The sequence below is a fragment of the Orcinus orca genome, chromosome 11, assembly GCF_937001465.1.
Source record: "Orcinus orca chromosome 11, mOrcOrc1.1, whole genome shotgun sequence".
NCBI classification, from domain to species: Eukaryota; Metazoa; Chordata; class Mammalia; order Artiodactyla; family Delphinidae; genus Orcinus; species Orcinus orca.
The window spans coordinates 25,868,106-25,887,459 of NC_064569.1; the positions used below are offsets into that span (position 1 = coordinate 25,868,106).

A 19,354-nucleotide genomic window follows, 5' to 3' on the forward strand; every position below is an offset into this window, starting at 1 on the left:
AATTTCAAATGTCACATAACTATTTTCTGTTATAAATGCACTGCACTCTTATACATGGAATTTTTTTTTATTTAGCAAGTTTCATTGCTTTGGGGTACTTAATTTGTATGAAATTCCTGACCCTTATCCAAAGCTCCACTTTGTTAGCAGAATGAGTGATATTACAGAAGGCAATAATTTATTGGAGTGGGGTTTTGCTAAAGGCAAGAACAAAGCTTTATACCTTTAGGTAGGAATAAATTATAGCTTCATACAAATGTACTTACTAATAAATCAAAGAGGAAATTAAGGGAAGTAAATCTATGACCCAAATGCAGACTAGTTTAATGCGATGCTTTTCAGAGATTTTCAAGGAGTACCAGCAAATCCCTTTAGATTTGCAGCAATAAACAAAATGTTGTATGGTGCTTAAGCGTCGAAACACAAGCCTACGTGTCTATTCTTCAGAGGGAAATGTTTTCTGCTTCCGTAAAATAACTCAGAGAGAAGAGGTAAAGAAAATATCAAAGACAGATCAAGGAAGCTGATAATTGCTTTAGAGATGAATGTTATGCAGATAGAGGTAAAGGCTAACACAGATATCTCACTGTTAATCCATCCAAATGATTAAAAGTAATAAAACACATCAAGTGTGGCATTTTGTTCCAAATGACTGTGGATTCATATTGTAGTAAGAAACTAGTTTTGGACACCATTCTGATTTCTCACAGAATAATTTATACTTTGAAATATATTACTAATTTAAGAAGATTAAGTGTTGTAATCTATTTACATCCTAATCCATTTTTCCACTGCTTCATGTAGGCACTCTTTTCTTTAATATCTTTCCATTAATTTGCTGGCATAAGCAGCTGATAAATTATTTTCTGTCATTGCTGTTTGCTCACTATTTTAATCAGAAGCTTGTCTGTGCTCCTCCAAGTCTCATAAATATAACTAACAGTTGTGTTCCTCTTAATACCTATAGCACTGTCTTCACCAAAGATGAGGCTAGGCCCCACAGTAACAACTTCCAGCAAAATGGCAACTCATTATTTTGGTATAGGGTAACAGTCAAGAGAAATAAGTACACTGTGCTCTGTAAAGAATCAAAGTCGAACTGCCAAGTGCCTTAGACATCTGTCCTTAGAAAAAGTACCATGCTATTCCATCCTTGGAATAAGTCCAGACTGGAATGGGTTTACTGTGATAAGAGAAATACTGCAAAGGATCCAATGTGACCCATATCATTTTGGGGCATGTCAAAACCAAGTTACATAGCTTTTCTTTGGGGGAGGCAGCATGCAGGTGGGAAAAAAGTGAGCTAGAGAGTAAAAATGATCTGGATTTAACCTCTGAGACTCCCTGTATAACTCTGGGCAAGTAAACTTAACCTCTGTAAAATATGAATAAGAATCCTCACTGGGTACATGTAAGCATGTATGTGAAAGTAACATTCATGACGTATCTAGCAGGCATCTACTACTAAATATTAATTTTCTTCCCTTACAGTATCACATCATAATGGGGTCTTTTGGCTCCACCTTTAAAATACTCAAAAAGAACCACAACTATGTGTCTCACTCCACCTTCCTTTTTTTCTTTTCTGGCCGCGCTGCATGGCATGCGGGATCTTAGTTCCCCGACCAGGGATGGAACCCACGCCCCCTGTGTGGAGTCTTAACCACTGGACCGTCAGGGAAGTCCCTGTCCACTTTTAATCACTTCTGTGCCTATCGTGCCTGATTTACTCACTTTGGGGGCCCCTGATTTTTATAATCACAGAGATCATGGAGGAACAAAATATCATGCAGGCCTCTAAGAAGGACCCTTCCTAAATGACCTGAAAATTATGACCTACTGTATTTTTAAGAACCTCTAAAGGGACTTACAATCACCACTGGTAACTCATTACATTAATTTAAATTCCTTATAAACAAATTCCTACTAATGTCTAAATGATGCATTGAAGTTCCTTTCCTACCTTACTTTGTGAATATGATAAATTAAAGACCCATCATAAAACATTCCTTGAAATATGAAAACTGTAATCATGCTCCTTCCATGAGGCTCCACTTCAGGCCAAGAAAATGATATCACTGTTACCAAAGTATCTATGTATTAAGTAATACAAATTCACCACACAGCTTAATAGCTGGAAAAGAAAATGGGCTTTGAGGGTCTGTTATATACACTTATTAGCTATGGGGACCTTAGGCAAGTTACTTAACCTCTCTGAGCTTCATTTTCTACATCTGTAAAATGAGGATACTATATCTTAAAGAATTTTTTATTTAAAGGGTTAAATTAAATGAAATAATGTAGACATTCAAAATATAGTCACTATTGTCATCTTAAAATAAAAAGAAGGCTGAAGAGGAAAAAAAAAAAAAACAAACACATACCATGTTTACTGCATCTTGATCGAAAGGGTTCCATTCTATATTCTGAGGATAGTGGGCCAGAACTTTGGATTTGAATGTTCTTCTCAAAGGACTCTGGTCAAAATTTTCACCTACAACAGATAATTAGTAATTAGTTAATATCTAGAATTTTTTTCAAAAGCATGTCATAGTTTTATTTTTATTTTGTATATATACTGACTGATAATGTTGAAATCTGATTCAATTTCTACCTCTAATAGTCTCAGTTGTAAATTTTTCAATGGACAACTGAAAAGGAACTGTTAATAAGAGATCTGCATTTAAAAGTTCAGAATCTGAATTTTAAAATCCTGGCTACACAACTGATACTAAAAATCAAGACATGCTAAAATAATCCTTGCTGTAACCTAATTACTGTCCTCATTTCAACATGTGGTGACCAAAAAAAAAAAAAAAAAATCTATTTGGAAACATTTAACTCACTAAAGAAACATCTCAAATTAAGCTAATTATACTTCTTAAGATCCTGAAATTTTGTACATGGATAGACTTAATGCTGCAGTGCCCAAAGGAGGCAACTTTGCTTGAGTTCCCACAAAAATCTCTGGTAAATTTGACTGCATCTCCATGCTTTTACAAGTAACATTATTAATAGAATCAGAAACATCATTACTGAGTTGTCTGGTTTAGCAGACAGAACACATTAAGCACACTAACCTCTGAAAAGAAACAAGCTATTCTAAGCCAATTTTATCACCTGTTAAAATTCTGGAAAGGTAAAAAGACTATCCTTTGATTATTATATATAAGAAAATTCAGTAATAATTGTTAGCTCTTTATGTCCTTGACTAAATTAACACCCATGGGACCTGTTACCTCCAAATGCCTTACTTTCACAAAATATTTTCATATGGATGGATCTCAAATTCTCAGTGTCAGAAAGTTGAGATTAAGGAATTAGAAGACCTTGGGAGCAATACCATTCTGTCTCCTGTGTTCTTTCTACTTGTTAAGTTCTAAGTAAGTACAAAACACAAGCTGATGTATCAAGATAAATGCCACCTACCAGTATCTGTACAAATAAAAATATCATAAAGCAATTCATGAGTCATATTTGGACACCTAGTTAGACTCAGTTTCCAACTCTGGTAAAAATATAAAAGACATATACTAAAACACCTTTCAGTGCAAAACTTATCAGATCACAGAAGGAGGGAAAAGCCACACTATAAAATCTTGTTGGAGACTGCAATATAAAATACACAGGAGCGTTTTTGAATAAAGGCACATAATTTAAATAGATTTACTGCAACAACTAACCGTTTACTTCTAATTTCAGCCCTTGGCTAATGATCATTTTCCTTTGGATTCCTCTTACTTATTTAGGCAAGCACTTCATCTCTATGTCTTTCTACCTCATATTTCCATCTTCTAAGAGATAGAGAGCTTTCACTTCTAGAAGAGAAACTGTCAAATGCACCCCTAAGGAAAGTTTATCAATTTCTGCACCATGCCTCTAGGGTATGGGAAAGTCAATGGAAAATGTGAAACCATCCATGGGTCACTACTCTGAAGAAAGGAGTGAGGGCTAACGGTTGATTTCAGAAAGGGTAAATGGTACCTTTAAGCTGGTACTAGATTTTCATGCAAATGCTAAGAATTTTTAGATTATTTACTTTTTCATTAAAAAAAGAAAGGTTACTTTTCACTTCAAGTCAGAGAAAAAGAAAAACAAAAATTCTCTCCTGGTTCTAAGGTTTATGCTGCTGACTGTGCTAGTGACACAGCAACGGGATATCCTCAGATAATACCCAGCCATCAAGAAACCCTCTCCTTCGCCCACCCTCAAATACCAAAAATGCTTATTTTATCATTCACAAATGTAAATAAAATATGAAATACCGCAGGAGCAGAAGAAACAGCATATAATGCAGGATATAACTCCTTGCAACTTACCTTTTAATGAATTCCTGCCTCAGTTTGGTTAAAATAGTAACATTATCTTCATTCATATATCAAGTTACTAATGTGTCAGGAAATAAATCAGAAAAGTCATGATACTGCCATTTTCAATATAATTGTCCTGTTAAGGAAGGAACACCACACCCTCTTGAAGCACAATGAATCAACCAGAAGAGAAAGAAGGAAAACCACCTCCAGGGAAGAAGAATTTCACAAAAACAAAAACCCACGAAACAGAAATACAAATCTAACAAAAGAAAAACAGAACCACCACCACCACCATCACTTCTTATGAGACTGCTTTAGAAGGGGGTAAGATCATTGCTATATACACAGCTGTCTTGGCAAATATTATTTTGAAGAAAATTTGGAGAAAATCTTGAGTGATAATTCTGATAACACTGTTAAGGATTCAGAAGTGAGTAAATGCAGCTATTCCTACTAGTACCAGTCAAAGAAGAGAATCTTGGAGATGCCTTTTGGAGGTGTGAGACAGAGCAGCAACCTAACCTTTGCACTTTGAACCCATAAACCTCTAACAGAATTTATTGCTAGGACTTAGCAGGAAAAATGAATCAGTCTAAGAATTTGGATTCCCAGGAAATGGAAATTATATAAGTATGCTTTACTTAACTTAAAATCCACCTTTTAAACATTATTCTGAAATAAACAAGGATTATAAATTTGTGCAAATATTAATATTCCCCCATGACAACTACAAGTGGACTTAATTTCAAGTAATATTGCCAAGTAACCTCCTACTGACCTTAAGCTACAATGAAGACTTTTCTCCTAAGAAAATAGGACATATCTGCCAAGAGAGCTTAAACACTAATGAATAAATAATTTCTTCAAGGCTTGAAGCAAATGAGGTCTTTACAAAAATTAAGATGCAAATGAAAGAACAGAAATACAAAATAATACCTTTTTTTTGCCTAAACAAAAGTGAATAAAGAAGCAATTTGATGGGCTTGCGATGAATTAAAATAATAATTTCTAACACCTCAACTTTTATTTTTATTTTTACCTGAAGTCGTATTTGCAGCACCTTGGCTCTTGCCATGACGATCTGCTTCTAGCCATTGGTACAAAACTACATAATGTAACAGAAACAAAAAAGCTTTATGAACAAAGAAACACAAACAAAAAAGCAAAAATGACTGTGAAGAATGGAAAATGAGAATTAAAAAATTAAACAAAAGCAATTAAACATGAGACATTAACATCAACGGAACACAGCTTAACACTAATAGTACGTAGCTTATAAGCTATTAGTAATAAGAAAGGAAAGAAAATAGGTAATTGTATTTTAATGTAATAAGCGAAATGCTATTGAAACATCTGTAACAGTTATTCATATGGGAAAAAGTACACACTTTTCTTAATGCTAATTTAAAGAGAAATATCAGGAGAAAGCCAATGTTTCTATAGTCAGATATAATAAAATATGGTAGTAAGACTAAATGACCAACTATGGAAATTGCACCCCAATTTCTGCAAACCTATCAGAATGGCTGAAGTCCAAAAAACTGACTATACCAAATGCTGACAAGTATGCAAAGAGACAGAACTCTCGTAAATTGGTGGTGGTAATGCAAAAAGGTACAGCCACTTAGGAAAGACAGTTTGCAGTTTCTTACAAGGCTAAACATAGTCCTACTATGTGATCCTATAACCCCAGCCTAATCAGTAGAGAAACATAATACAAATTTCAAGAGGAGCAACCTACAATATACCTGACGAATACCTGTCAAAACTGTCAAGGTCATCAAAAACAAGTAAGGTCTGAGAAACTGTCATAGCCGAGAGGAGCCTAAGGAGACAAGACAACTGAATGTAATGTAGTATACTGGATGGGTTCCTCCAACAGAGAAAGGACATTAAGTAAACAAAAGGAAATCTGAATGGAGTATAGACTTTAGTTAACAATAATGTATCATATTGATCCATTAACTGCAACACAAGCATCATACTACCCTAGGATGTTAATGACAGGGAAAACTGTGCATGGAGGGAGGTGTGGTGGGGTGTATATGGGAACTCTCTTATTATTTTCTCCATTTTTCTGTAAATCTAAAACTGTTCCAAAAATCAAGTCTGTTTTTAAAAATTACATTCCAATATTTAATGTAAGGACAAAAACATATATTATATCCAATCTTATAAGTAGTCTACCTTTTGTAAAGGCTAACACAGATATCTCACTGTTAATCCATCCAAATGATTAAAAGTAATAAAACACATCAAGTGTGGCATTTTGTTCCAAATGACTGTGGATTCATATTGTAGTAAGAAACTAGTTTTGGACACCATTTTGATTTCTCACAGAATAATTTATACTTTGAAATATATTACTAATTTAAGAAGATTAAGTGTTGTAATCTATTTACATTCTTATCCATTTTTCCACTGCTTCATTTAGCCACTCTTTTCTAAAATATCTTTCCATTAATTTGCTGGCATAAGCAGCTGATAAATTATTTTCTGTCATTGCTGTTTGCTCACTATTTTAATCAGAAGCTTGTCTGTGCTCCTCCAAGTCTCATAAATATAACTAACAGTTGTGTTCCTCTTAATACCTATAGCACTGTCTTCACCAAAGATGAGGCTAGGCCCCACAGTAACAACTTCCAGCAAAATGGCAACTCTCTTTATTTTGGTACAGGGTAACAGTTAAGAGAAATAAGCTATGCAAACACAAGCTCAAGTTTGCTCGCTACAGAGATTCCATTAGTCAACTATCCTCTTATGTACCATTGACTAAGAAGTATCAAGTCTTGGGGAAAATTTACTACAATGAGGACACAGGGTATTAAAAAATTCACACTAGAGCTCTGTAAGGGTGCTTTGAAGCTTTGAAGGGTGTGTAAACTTCTGTATGTCTTAGAGATGTCAGAGTCTTTCCTTTAAAGAGCCAAATAATGATGACTGTAGGGTCCGAATAGCCAGGGAACATTCCTATCCACATCTCAAAGGTCTGAACGATCCCAAGAGAGTAGCACAGGCTAAGCTTCTACTTTGGGATGCTATTTATCTATCCACAGATATTGTGAGAGTTCTAGATCCCAAACAAGGTTTGCAGAAATTTTCTATGCTCTCCCTCCACAAAACAACAATAACAGGGCTGGGAAAGCTACCTATGGAACTCCTGAACTGAAGGAATAAAGGAACTGACTCATTATAAATGGCTAAGGGCCCCCTGAAATCACGACGGAAGTTATTTGGATCTTTAGGGACAGCCAGAACCGTGAATGGACATCCGTCTATCATCAGGGATAGATGACCCAAAAGAGACCTCTGAACAGGCCCCCAAAATACACCCAGTGTGCAAAGCCCTTGGTTGAGGGTGCCCCAGTGGGCACACAAGTCAGTGCACTCCTCCAGGTTACTGCATACTCCTGGGAGGCAATATTGTTACAACTGAGACTAACATGAAAGAAGTGGAGAAGCAGACCTCACTCATTGAATATATACTACAAGCTTCCTCTTTCTGGGTCAGGGGAATAACAACTACTAATTAGAGTAGTAGCAGGGTAGGGTAGTATTAGACTACTTACTCCAAGTGACACAAATATCTCCCCATTTAGAAAAGCAAGCATAAATTTTACAAATGACGCTGAATATCCCTCTTACAGAAATGAGACACAAAGTAGGGAAACTAATCCATTCAATGGTCTGATAATTCTACAGAGCTCTTATCTAAAGCCTATCCTGCCCTGTTTAAGGTGTAAACTCTTGGCTGTGTTCAGAGTATCACTGCCATTATATTTACCAATTACTTCATATAGCCTTTGTTTCCGGTTTTACTGGACAAAAAGAAAAAATATGAAAGCTATTCCAGATCATTTTACTCTGGCCAGTTATACGGAGAATGGTACATAAGCAAAAATAATTTTAACAGATTTGAGATTCAATTATTTTATTACTGCCTCCAGATTACAAAAATCCAATTAATTATAGCCTAAATAATTCAGAGAATTTCCAGTGAAATAAGTGCATCTGCTTCATGCAAAGCTATAATGTGAATCACCATTAGACCAAATTTGGATTTCAAAGTCTACTTTATAGCACATATATTTAAAAAGATAATGTATAACTATAAAAGAAATGTAACTAGGGAATTCCCTGGCGGTCCAGTGGCTTGTGCTCCGGGCTGTCACTGCCGAGGGCCTGGGTTCGATCCCTGGTCAGGGAACTGAGATCCCACAAGCCACATCACGTGGCCAAAAAAAAAAAAAAGATGTAACTAATATTTTTACTTAACATACTAGAATGTATATGGGCAGGTCTAGAAGGACTGAGATCTAAAACTTTCTTAACTCTCATAAAGTTTCTGAAATATGTCATATTACAAAGAATCTAATCCTCTTCTTACTTTGTAGATGATGTTAGAATACCAAAAATACACCTCTTCTCCCTGTGGCTGGGAGCACGAGATCTGGCCTTTTGGTAGCTCCATGCTTCCTCTCAATTGGCACTGGGAGTCAGGGACCCTGCCCCCAGCTCCAAGTCACTGGTGAGGATTTCTGTAGTCTGTGCATGAGGTTGCAAGTAGAGGGATATCTGTGAACCTTGAAGCTATTTCTCAGGCTGAGAGACCCTGTTACATATTTCTTCACTCATCTCCTCTCTGAACCTTCCCACTCCTAGGGCCCCAGTGAGTTCCCTCCCTTGTTGTCCATTTCTACCAGTCTATTTCTGAACAGGGTATTTCTCCACAAAACAAGGCCAAGTCTCCCAATACTTCCCTATGCTCCTGTCCCTGAGGGATATCACTGAAGCCTAGGTGCTTTAAAGAAAGTTTGCTGATAGGAATAATGAAAACAGAAGGGAAGTTGAAACAGGTAATCTCTTCTGCCCTGTCCCTTTTTCACTGTGTTCCTTTTCTCTCTAAAGGTAAAGTTAAAACACACACACACACACACACACACACACGGACAGAATACTCACAGTCAGTAATTTTTCCTCAGTATTTTGATAAAGGTGAGAGGAGGAAATGGAGATACTATGGATGCTGCCTAAGAAGTCCATGCTGAGGCAAAGAAAAAGGGATGATATGGTGGTGAGGTAACTCTTCTCCTTCCCATGTCTAACCCTACAGGTCTCCAAATGTCTATCTCCAAAGACCCAGCCTGAATTACTATGAGCAGGAGTTGGGAGAGGGAATACTAGGCAGCAATGGGTCCTACAAGAGACTGACCAGGGAAAGAGAAATGGGGGTGGGTGAGGAGAGGTGGGCACCTTCACGGTGGTAACTAAAATAAAGGGGCACTCCTTTCACAGAAAGACATTTCCTGCACATGTGCTGTCTCTACACCACAGTAAGCTGTCCCCTTCAAAGCACATGCCCCAGGAGGCTGCATATTCACCATTCATTCTGATAATTCTCCAACTATTTAGACATCTCTGAGCAGGTGACGTATAAGCAGAGACCTGATGAAGTAGTAGCCATCACATAGTTAACGCACAGAGCTTACTATAGGCAGGTGTTATTCTAAGTGCTCTACATATATTAACCCATTTCATCAGCATAATTACTCTATGAAGTAGGTCCCATTATTGTTCTCATTTTACAGATGTAGAAACTGAGGCACAAAAAGGTTAAATAACTTGCTCAGGTCAGATAACGAGGAAATTCAAACCTAAGCAGTCTGACTCCAGAGTCTGTGCTCTTAATTCTATGTACGAGGTCATCTCAGGAAAAGTATTTCAGGCAAGGGAAATAGCAAGTGGACAGTCCCTGTGGTACAAGTGAGCTTGTCCCAGCTGAGATTCAGCAAGACCAGGACACCGATGCATCTGAGTGAGGTGGTGGAAAATGAAGTCAGAGAGATAGCCAGGAGCCAGATAAAACAGGACCTTGTAGGCTGTGGTGTGGACTTTTGATTTTATACTAAGTACCATGGGAAGTAACTGGAGTGTCTTAAACAGAGAAGTGACTTTGTTTTAAAAAGATCACCCTGGCAGCTGAGAGAACAGACTGTAGTGGTCAAGGGTAGATGCAAAGAGATCAGCTAGGAGCTTCTGCAACAGTCCAGGCAAGAGATGATGGCAGTACAGATTAGAGAGAGAGTGCTAGGGTGGTGAGAAGCGATAAGATTCTGAATACATTCTGAAGGCATAAAGTATTATATATGATTTGCTGATGGATTAGATATGAGAGAAACGAATAGTCAAGAAGGATATGGTGATACCATGGATTTTGGTCTAAGCACCTGGATGAATAGGGTAGCTATTTACTGAAACAAGGAACAATGGAGAAGACAGGGATTTTACTGTGGAGAGGAGGGCTGTCAGGGAGCTGGAACGAAGAATTCAGTTTTGGATATGTTAACTCTGAGATGCCTATTAGATATCCAAGAGAAGTTTTTGAATAAGCATTTAGATATACGAATTTATTTTTATTTATTTGTTTGTTTATTTATTTATCTTTGGCTGTGTTGGGTCCTCATTGCTGCACATGGTCTTTCTTTAGTTGCGATGAGCGGGGGCTACTCTTTGTTGCAGTGTGCGGGCTTCTCATTGCGGTGGCTTCTCTTGTTGCAGAGCATGGGCTCTAGGCGCGCGGGCTTCCGTAGTTGTGGTGTGTGGGCTCAGTAGTTGTGGCTCACGGGCTCTAGAGCACAGGCTCAGTAGACGTGACACACGGGCTTAGCTGCTCCGCAGCATGTGGGATCTTCCCAGACCAGGGCTCGAACCCGTGTCCCCTGCATTGGCAGGCGGATTCTTAACCACTGTGCCACCAGGGAAGCCCCTAGATATACGAATTTAAATTCAGGGGAAGAGTTAGAAACATAAAAAGGACGGTATTTAACATCACAGGGCTGGGTAAGATCACTTAGGAAATGACTGTAGATGAAGAGAGGAAGCCTGGGGTCAGACCTAGGGAACTCAAGCAACACTGAGAGGCTGGGAAGAGGATGAGGAACTGGCAAAAAGGTAAATGAGAAAAAGCCGTCAGTAAGGTAAGAGAAAACCAGAAGCATCATGCAAGCCAAGTTAAAGAAAATGTTTTAACAAGGACGGTGCTGACAACAGGAAGTCACTGCGACATTGACAAAGAGATTTCTGTGTGGTGTGGGGGAGAAAACCTGTCTGGCGTTGTTCCAAGGAAGACTGCAAAGAGAGGAAGTCGAAGCAGAGAGCATAGTCAACTCTTCTGAGGAGTTCTGCTGGAAAGATGATAAAGGGATAATATTGGAGGAGAATGTGGGGTTGAGGGAAGGGTTTCAGGTTTTGTTTTGTTAAAGACAGGAGGATGTTAACTCATTCAGGCAACATTTCCAGTGTGCCTACACTATGCCAGACACAGTGACTGATGCTCTAGGCCTGATCAGGAGAGTCCAATCCTCTGAGGATCTCTCACTCTCCTACCTTGCCTTCCTAATTCTACACAGAGAGCTGGTTTGCCTATTCCATACTACGTTATGGCTGATACAGGGTGTACTCCCCAGGCAACCACACTTCCTATCCCCAGCATACAGCTTACCTACTTTATCCTTGTAAGCCTTTATGAAACAGAACAGGACCCTCTGAAGCCCTCCCAGGTACAAATCCTTTCCATGTCACCCATTTCTTGTTTGCAGGAAATAGGCGTCATTCAGCCTCCTTGACCTTCCCTGAGTCCCAAAGGGCAGATTCAAACAGTTGCTTATCAGGGAAGGGAGGGAATGCAGAAACAAAGGAGGAGCAGTCAAGAAAGGGTGGTGTAGCCACAGGGCAGGGTCCTGGTTCCATCACAGGAATATACTTAACAAAATACCTTTGAATTCTTCTGCAGGAACTAAGGCCCCCACCCAGATGGAGGATGGTAACTTCAGGCTGAGCACAAGAGTCCTGGAACACCGCCGTGTTACCTTACCATCAACCAATCAGAAGAAAGTCTGCACAGAGTGGAAGAGAACAAAGACTCTGACACCCTCCTCAAATAATTCTCCCTTTAAAAATTTCACGGTAGAGCAGAGTCTTCGGAGTTGGTTTTCAGACATGAGTCTGCTTTCTCCCCAGGTTGCTGGCCTCCTGAATAAAGCAACCTTTCCATTCCTACCAGCACTTGTCTCTCAAGTATTGGCTTTCAAGCATCAAGCAGCCAAACCTGAGTTTGATAACATTTATACAGGACACTGAATCCACGAGGGGATGCGCTCTCGCCACTTTATCTTTTCTCCCTCTGGCACTCCTTGAGACAGTCCCAAACCATTCTCACTTGAATAAGCCATGCCAATTATCTTAGCACCAGTGAACAGCTATTACTGGTCCTGGATTTATGACAGACAGCAGGTGCTCACCAACATCCATGTTCTCCTCTCCTTCCCAATATCCTTGCATCTGGGTGGGGGCCAAAAGACTATTTCTTACCAATGAAATGGGAGCAGAAGTGATGGGTGTCACCTCCAGCTTGAGACACACAACCTGTCTTTCTTCTGCTACTCATCAGCTAAATGCAAATGGAAATGGAGCCTTAAAGACGGGAAGGCCACACATGGAAGAAACCTGGCTCATTGAATGCCTCTGCAAAACAGAGCCCCTTCCCACGTCGGCCTACATTAGATTAAACAATGAATGAGAAATAAGCTTCTATTGTTTTGAGCCACTGATAGTCTAGGGTTGTTATTACAACAGTTAGCTATTTTTGTATTTCTGGATTAGCGTGAATTTTGTGTTAGTTTTGACCTTCTGACTATAATCAGAAGCAATTCCTGACTATACTGCACCTTCTCTTCCTTGGTAATGCTCTACATTGCCTGCTACTGTGCTCAAATGCATGATGAGTATAGTTCTTCAAATATGGGATAGAATTTGCCCATTTTCTATGGATGCTCTCTACCTTTCACAGAAGAAGCCATATACCCACCACTAAGCTACTAATCAAGACCACAGGTTTTAACTCACGATGGGCCTATTAGCCTTTCTAAATCTACAACTTCTAGATCCAGCTGGTGATCTTGCAGATGTAGGCTGCTGGTCACAAAGGGAATCAAGCAAAAGAAGCTGGAGGGATCTCTGAAAATTCATAGACACCACTGAAAAATGTTCGTCGATAAAGAAACCTGAATTCTGGTAATCCTAAAAGTTTATTTTGATTAAGATCTTAATAAAAGTATATCAACATCCATCCAGTAAGTTGTGAATTTCTAAGAGACTCATAATATATTTCCTTCTTGATTACATCAAATTTAAAGAGCCATACTTTATTTAGTTAACATTAAATATAAATACCCTTCAATTACTGAAGTTTATTCACTGGGAACCAAAGGAGTACACAATACAGATATTCTGTTTCAAACTCAGCTGGAGGTACCCCAATTTAATTCTGTCCCTAACCACCTGGAGTTAGTGCAGGCATTATCCATTAGAGGGCATGGCGCCCAATAAGACTGCCCTGATTTCAGAGATTCCGCAGGCCACCTGCACTTCTCACAGACTGGCAATACATTTGGAAGTTCCCACAAGCCCCTCTAGTTTGACAATTTATAACTCACAGAACTCAGAAAAATGCTATACTTATGATTATAATTTTATTACAAGGGATACAAATCAGAAGGACCAGACAAATGAAGATACACACAGGTTGAGGTCTGAGAAGGACTGCAGAACTTTCATGCTCTCTCCTTGTGGAATCAGGGTGTGTTACACACCACCTCACCCCCTCAACAATGTGTTCATCAACCAGGAAGCTCCACTGAGCTTTGGTGTCTAAAGTTTGGGGCTTGACTGGGAGCCTGAACCAAGATGGCAGAGTAGAAGGACGTGCTTTCCCTCCCTCTTGTGAGAACACCAGAATCACAACTAGCTGCTGGACAATCATCGACAGGAAGACATTGGAACTCACCAAAAAAGATACCCCACATCCAAAGACAAAGGAGAAGCCACAATGAGATGGGAGGAGGGGCGCAATCACAGCCAAATCAAATCCCATAACTGCTGGGTGGGTGACTCACAGACTGGAGAAAAATTATACCACAGAAGTCCACCCACCAGAGTGAAGGTTCTGAGCCCCACGTCAGGCTTCCCAACCTGGGGGTCCGGCAACGGGAGGAGGAATTCCTAGAGAATCAGGCTTTGAAGGCTAGTGGGATTTGATTGCAGGACTTTGACAGGACTGGGGGAAACAGAGACTCCACTCTTGGAGGGCACACACAAAGTAGTGTGCACATCGGGACCCAGGGGAAGGAGCAGTGAACCCAGGGGAGACTGAACCAGACCTACCTGCTAGTGTTGGAGGGTTTCCTGCGGAGGCAGGGGGTGGCTGGGGCTCACCGTGGGGATAGAGACACTGGCAGCAGAAGTTCTGAGAAGTACTCCTTGGCGTGAGCCACCCAGAGTCCGCCATTAGCCCCACCAAAGAGCCCAGGTAGGCTCCAGTGTTCGGTTGCCTCAGGCCAAACAACCAACACAGAGGGAACCCAGCCCTACCCATCAGCAGTCAAGCGGATTAAAGTTTTACAGCTCTGCCCACCAGAGCAATGCCAGCTCTATCCACCACCAGTTCCTCCCATCAGAAAACCTGCACAAGCCTCGTAGATAGCCTCATCCACCAGAGGAGGGACAGCAGAAGCAAGAAGAACTACAATCCTGCAGCCTGTGGGAAAAAATCACATTCACAGAAAGATAGACAAGATGAAAAGGCAGAGGGCTATGTACCAGATGAAGAAACAGGATAAAACCCCAGAAAAACAACTAAATGAAGTGGAGATACACAACCTTCCAGAAAAAGAATTCAGAATAACGATAGTGAAGATGATCCAGGACCTCAGAAAAACAATGGAGGCAAAGATCGAGAAGATGCAAGAAATGTTTAACAAAGACCTAGAAGAATTAAAGAACAAACAAACAGATATGAACAATACAATAACAAACGAAAACTACACTAGAAGGAATCAATAGCAGAATAACTGAGGCAGAAGAATAAGTGACCTGGAATACAGAATGGTGGAATTCACTGCTGTGGAACAGAATAAAAAAAAAGAATGAAAAGAAATGAAGACAGCCTATGAGACCTCTGGGACAACATTAAACACAACAACATTCGCATTATAGGGGTCCCAGAAGGAGAAGAGAGAGAGAAAGGACCCAAGAAAATATTTGAAGAGATTATAGTCGAAAACTTCCTTAACATGGGAAAGGAAAGAGCCACCCACGTCCAGGAAGCACAGCGAGTCCCACACAGGATAAACCCAAGGAGAAACACACTGAGACATAGAGTAATCAAATTGGCAAAAATTAGGGACAAAGAAAAATTATTGAAAGCAGCAAGGGAAAAACGACAAATAACATACAAGGGAACTCCCTTAAGGTTAACAGCTGATTTCTCAGCAGAAACTCTACAAGCCAGAAGGGAGTGGCATGATATACTTAAAGTGATGAAAGGGAAGAACGTACAACCAAGATTACTCTACCCAGCAAGGATCTCATTCAGATTTGATGGAGAAATCAAAAGCTTTACGGACAAGCAAAAGCTAAGAGAATTCAGCACCACCAAACCAGCTCTACAACAAATGCTAAAGGAACTTCTCTAAGTGGGAAACACAAGAGAAGAAAAGGACCTACAAAAACAAACCCAAAACAATTCAGAAAATGGTCATAGGAACATACACACCAATAACTACCTTAAACGTGAATGGATTAAGTGCTCCAACCAAAAGACACAGGCTTGCTGAATGGATACAAAAACAAGACCCATATATATGCTGTCTACAAGAGACCCACTTCAGACCTAGGGACATATACAGACTGAAAGTGAGGGGCTGGAAAAAGATATTCCATGCAAATGGAAATCGAAAGCTGGAGTCGCAATACTCATATCAGATAAAATAGACTTTAAAATAAAGAATGTTACAAGAGACAAGGAAGGATACTACATAATGATCAAGGGATGAATCCAAGAAGAAGATATAACAATTATAAATATATATGCACCCAACATAGGAGCACCTCAATACATAAGGCAAACAGCTGTAAAAGAGGAAATCGACAGTAACACAGTAATAGTGGGGGACTTTAACACCACATTTACTCCAATGGACAGATCATCCAAAATGAAAATAAATAAGGAAAGAGAAGCTTTAAATGACACAATAGACCAGATAGATTTAATTGATATTTATAGGACATTCCAACCAAAAACAGCAGATTACACTTTCTTCTCAAGTGTGCACAGAACATTCTCCAGGATATATCACATCTTGGGTCACAAATCAAGCCTCAGTAAATTTAAGAAAATTGAAATCTTATCAAGCATCTTTTCTGACCACAACGCTATGAGATTAGAAATGAATTACAGGGGAAAAAACGTAAAAAACACAAACACATGGAGGCTAAACAATACGTTACTAAATAACCAAGAGATCACTGAAGAAATCAAAGAGGAAATCAGAAAACACCCAGAAACAAATGACAATGAAAACACGACGATCCAAAACCTATGGGATGCAGCAAAAGCAGTTCTAAGAGGGAAGTTTATAGCTATACAAGCCTACCTCAAGAAACAAGAAAAATCTCAAATAAATAATCTAACCTTACACCTAAAGGAACTAGAGAAAGAAGAACAAACTAAACCCAAAGTTAGCAGAAGGAAAGAAATCATAAAGATCAGAGCAGAAATAAATGAAATAGCAACAAAGAAAACAATAGCAAAGATCAATAAAACTAAAAGCTGGTTCTTTGAGAAAATAAACAAAATTGATAAACCATTAGTCAGACTCATTAAGAAAGACGGAGAGGACTCAAATCAATAAAATTAGAAAGGAAAAAGAAGTTACAACAGACACCGCAGAAATACAAAGCATCCGAAGAGACTACTACCAGCAACTCTATGCCAATAAAATAGACAACCTGGAAGAAATGGACAAATACTTAGAAAGGTATAACCTTCCAAGACTGAACCAGGAAGAAATAGAAAATATGAACAGACCAATCACAAGTAATGAAATTGAAACTGTGATTAAAAATCTTCCAACAAACAAAAGTCCAGGACCAGATGGCATCACAGGTGAATTCTATCAAACATTTAGAAAAGAGCTAACACCCATCCTTCTCAAACTCTTCCAAAATATTGCAGAGGAAGGAACACTCCCAAATTTATTATATGAGGCCACCATCACCCTGATACCCAAACCAGACAAAGATACTACAAAAAAAGAAAATTACAGATCAATATCACTCATGAATATAGATGAAATATCCTCAACAAAATACTAGCAAACAGAATCCAGCAACACATGAAAAGGATCCTACACCGTGATCAAGTGGGATTTATCCCAGGGAGGCAAGGATTCTTCAATATATGCAAATCAATAAATGTGATACACCATATTAACAAAATGAAGAAGAAAAACCATATGATCATCTCAATAGATGCAGAAAAAGCTTCCGACAAAATTCAACACAAATTTATGATAAAAACTCTCCAGAAAGTGGGCATAGAGGGAACCTATCTCAACATAATAAAGACCGTATATGACAAACCCACAGCAAACATCATTCTCAATGGTGAAAAACTGAAAGCATTTCCTCTAAGATCAGGAAGAAGACAAGGATGTCCAGTCTCACCACTATTATTCAACATAGTTTTGGAAGTTTTAGCCTCGGCAATCAGAGAAGAAAAAGAAATAAAATTAATACAAATTGGAAAAGAAGAAGTAAAACTGTCACTGTTTGCAGATGACATGATACTATACATAGAGAATCCTAAAGATGACACCAGAAAACTACTAGAGCTAATCAATGAATTTGGTAAAGTTGCAGGATACAAAATTAATGCACAGAAATCTCATGCATTCCTATACACTAATGATGAAAAATCTCTAAGAGAAATAAAGGAAACACTTGCATTTACCACTGCAACAAAAAGAATAAAATACCTAGGAATAAACCTACCTAAGGAGACAAAAGACCTGTATGCAGAAAACTATAAGACACTGATGAAGAAATTAAAAACAATACAAACAGATGGAGCGATATATCATGTTCCTGGACTGGAAGAATCAACATTGTGAAAATGACTACACTACCCAAAGCAATCTACAGATTCAATGCAATCCCCATCAAACTACCAATGACATTTTTCACAGAACTATAACAAAAAATTTCACAGTGTGTTTGGGAATACAAATGACCCCAAATAGCCAAAAAATCTTGAGAAAGAAAAACGCAGCTGGAGGAATCTGGCTCCCTGACTTCAGACTATACTACAAAGCTACAGTAATCAAGACAGTATGGTATTGGCACAAAAACAGAAACATAGATCAATGGAACAAGATAGAAAGCCCAGAGATAAACCCACGTACCTATGGTCAACTTATCTATGACAAAGAAGGCAAGGATATACAATGGAGAAAAGACAGTCTCTTCAATAAGTGGTGCTGGGAAAACTGGACAGCTACATGTAAAAGAATGAAATTAGAACACTCCCTAACACCATACACAAAAATAAACTCAAAATGGATTAAAGACCTAAATGTAAGACCAGACACTATAAAACTCTTAGAGGAAATCATAGGAAGAACACTCTTTGACATAAATCACAGCAAGATCTTTTTTGATCCACCTCCTAAAGTAATGGAAATAAAAGAAAAAGAAACAAATGAGACCTAATGAAACTTAAAAGCTTTTGCATAGCAAAGGAAACCATAAACAAGATGAAAAGACAACTCTCAAAATGGGAGAAAATATTTGCAAACGAATCAACAAAGGATTAATCTCCAAAATATATAAACAGCTCATACAGCTCCATATTAAAAAAACAAACAACCCAATCCAAAAATGAGCAGAAGACCTAAATAGACATTTCTCCAAAGAAGACATACAGATGGCCAAGAAGCAGATGAAAAGCTGCTCAACATCACTAATTATTAGAGAAATGCAAATCAAAACTACAATGAGGTATCACGTCACACCAGTTAGAATGGGCTTCCTCAGAAAATCTACAAACAACAAATGCTGGAGAGGGTGTGGAGAAAAGGGAACCCTCTTGCACTGTTGGTGGGAATGTAAACTGATACAGCCACTATGGAGAACAGTATGGAGGT

The 19,354-nt window shown here is 38.8% G+C and overlaps 1 protein-coding gene across 3 annotated transcripts in view; it reads right to left on the minus strand.

Annotated features, from left to right (window-relative positions):
- DENND5B (DENN domain containing 5B) overlaps positions 1-19,354 on the minus strand; it is a 211,083-nt gene that overhangs the window by 106,456 nt on the left and 85,273 nt on the right. Inside the window, exons 2-3 of one of the 3 annotated variants that reach the window (XM_004270879.3) lie at positions 5,353-5,418; positions 2,385-2,494 (exon numbers count right to left, since the gene is read on the minus strand). In XM_004270879.3, the coding sequence (XP_004270927.2) occupies positions 2,385-2,494; positions 5,353-5,418 (176 nt within the window). The other 2 variants (XM_049694507.1, XM_004270878.3) reach the window with 2 other exon arrangements.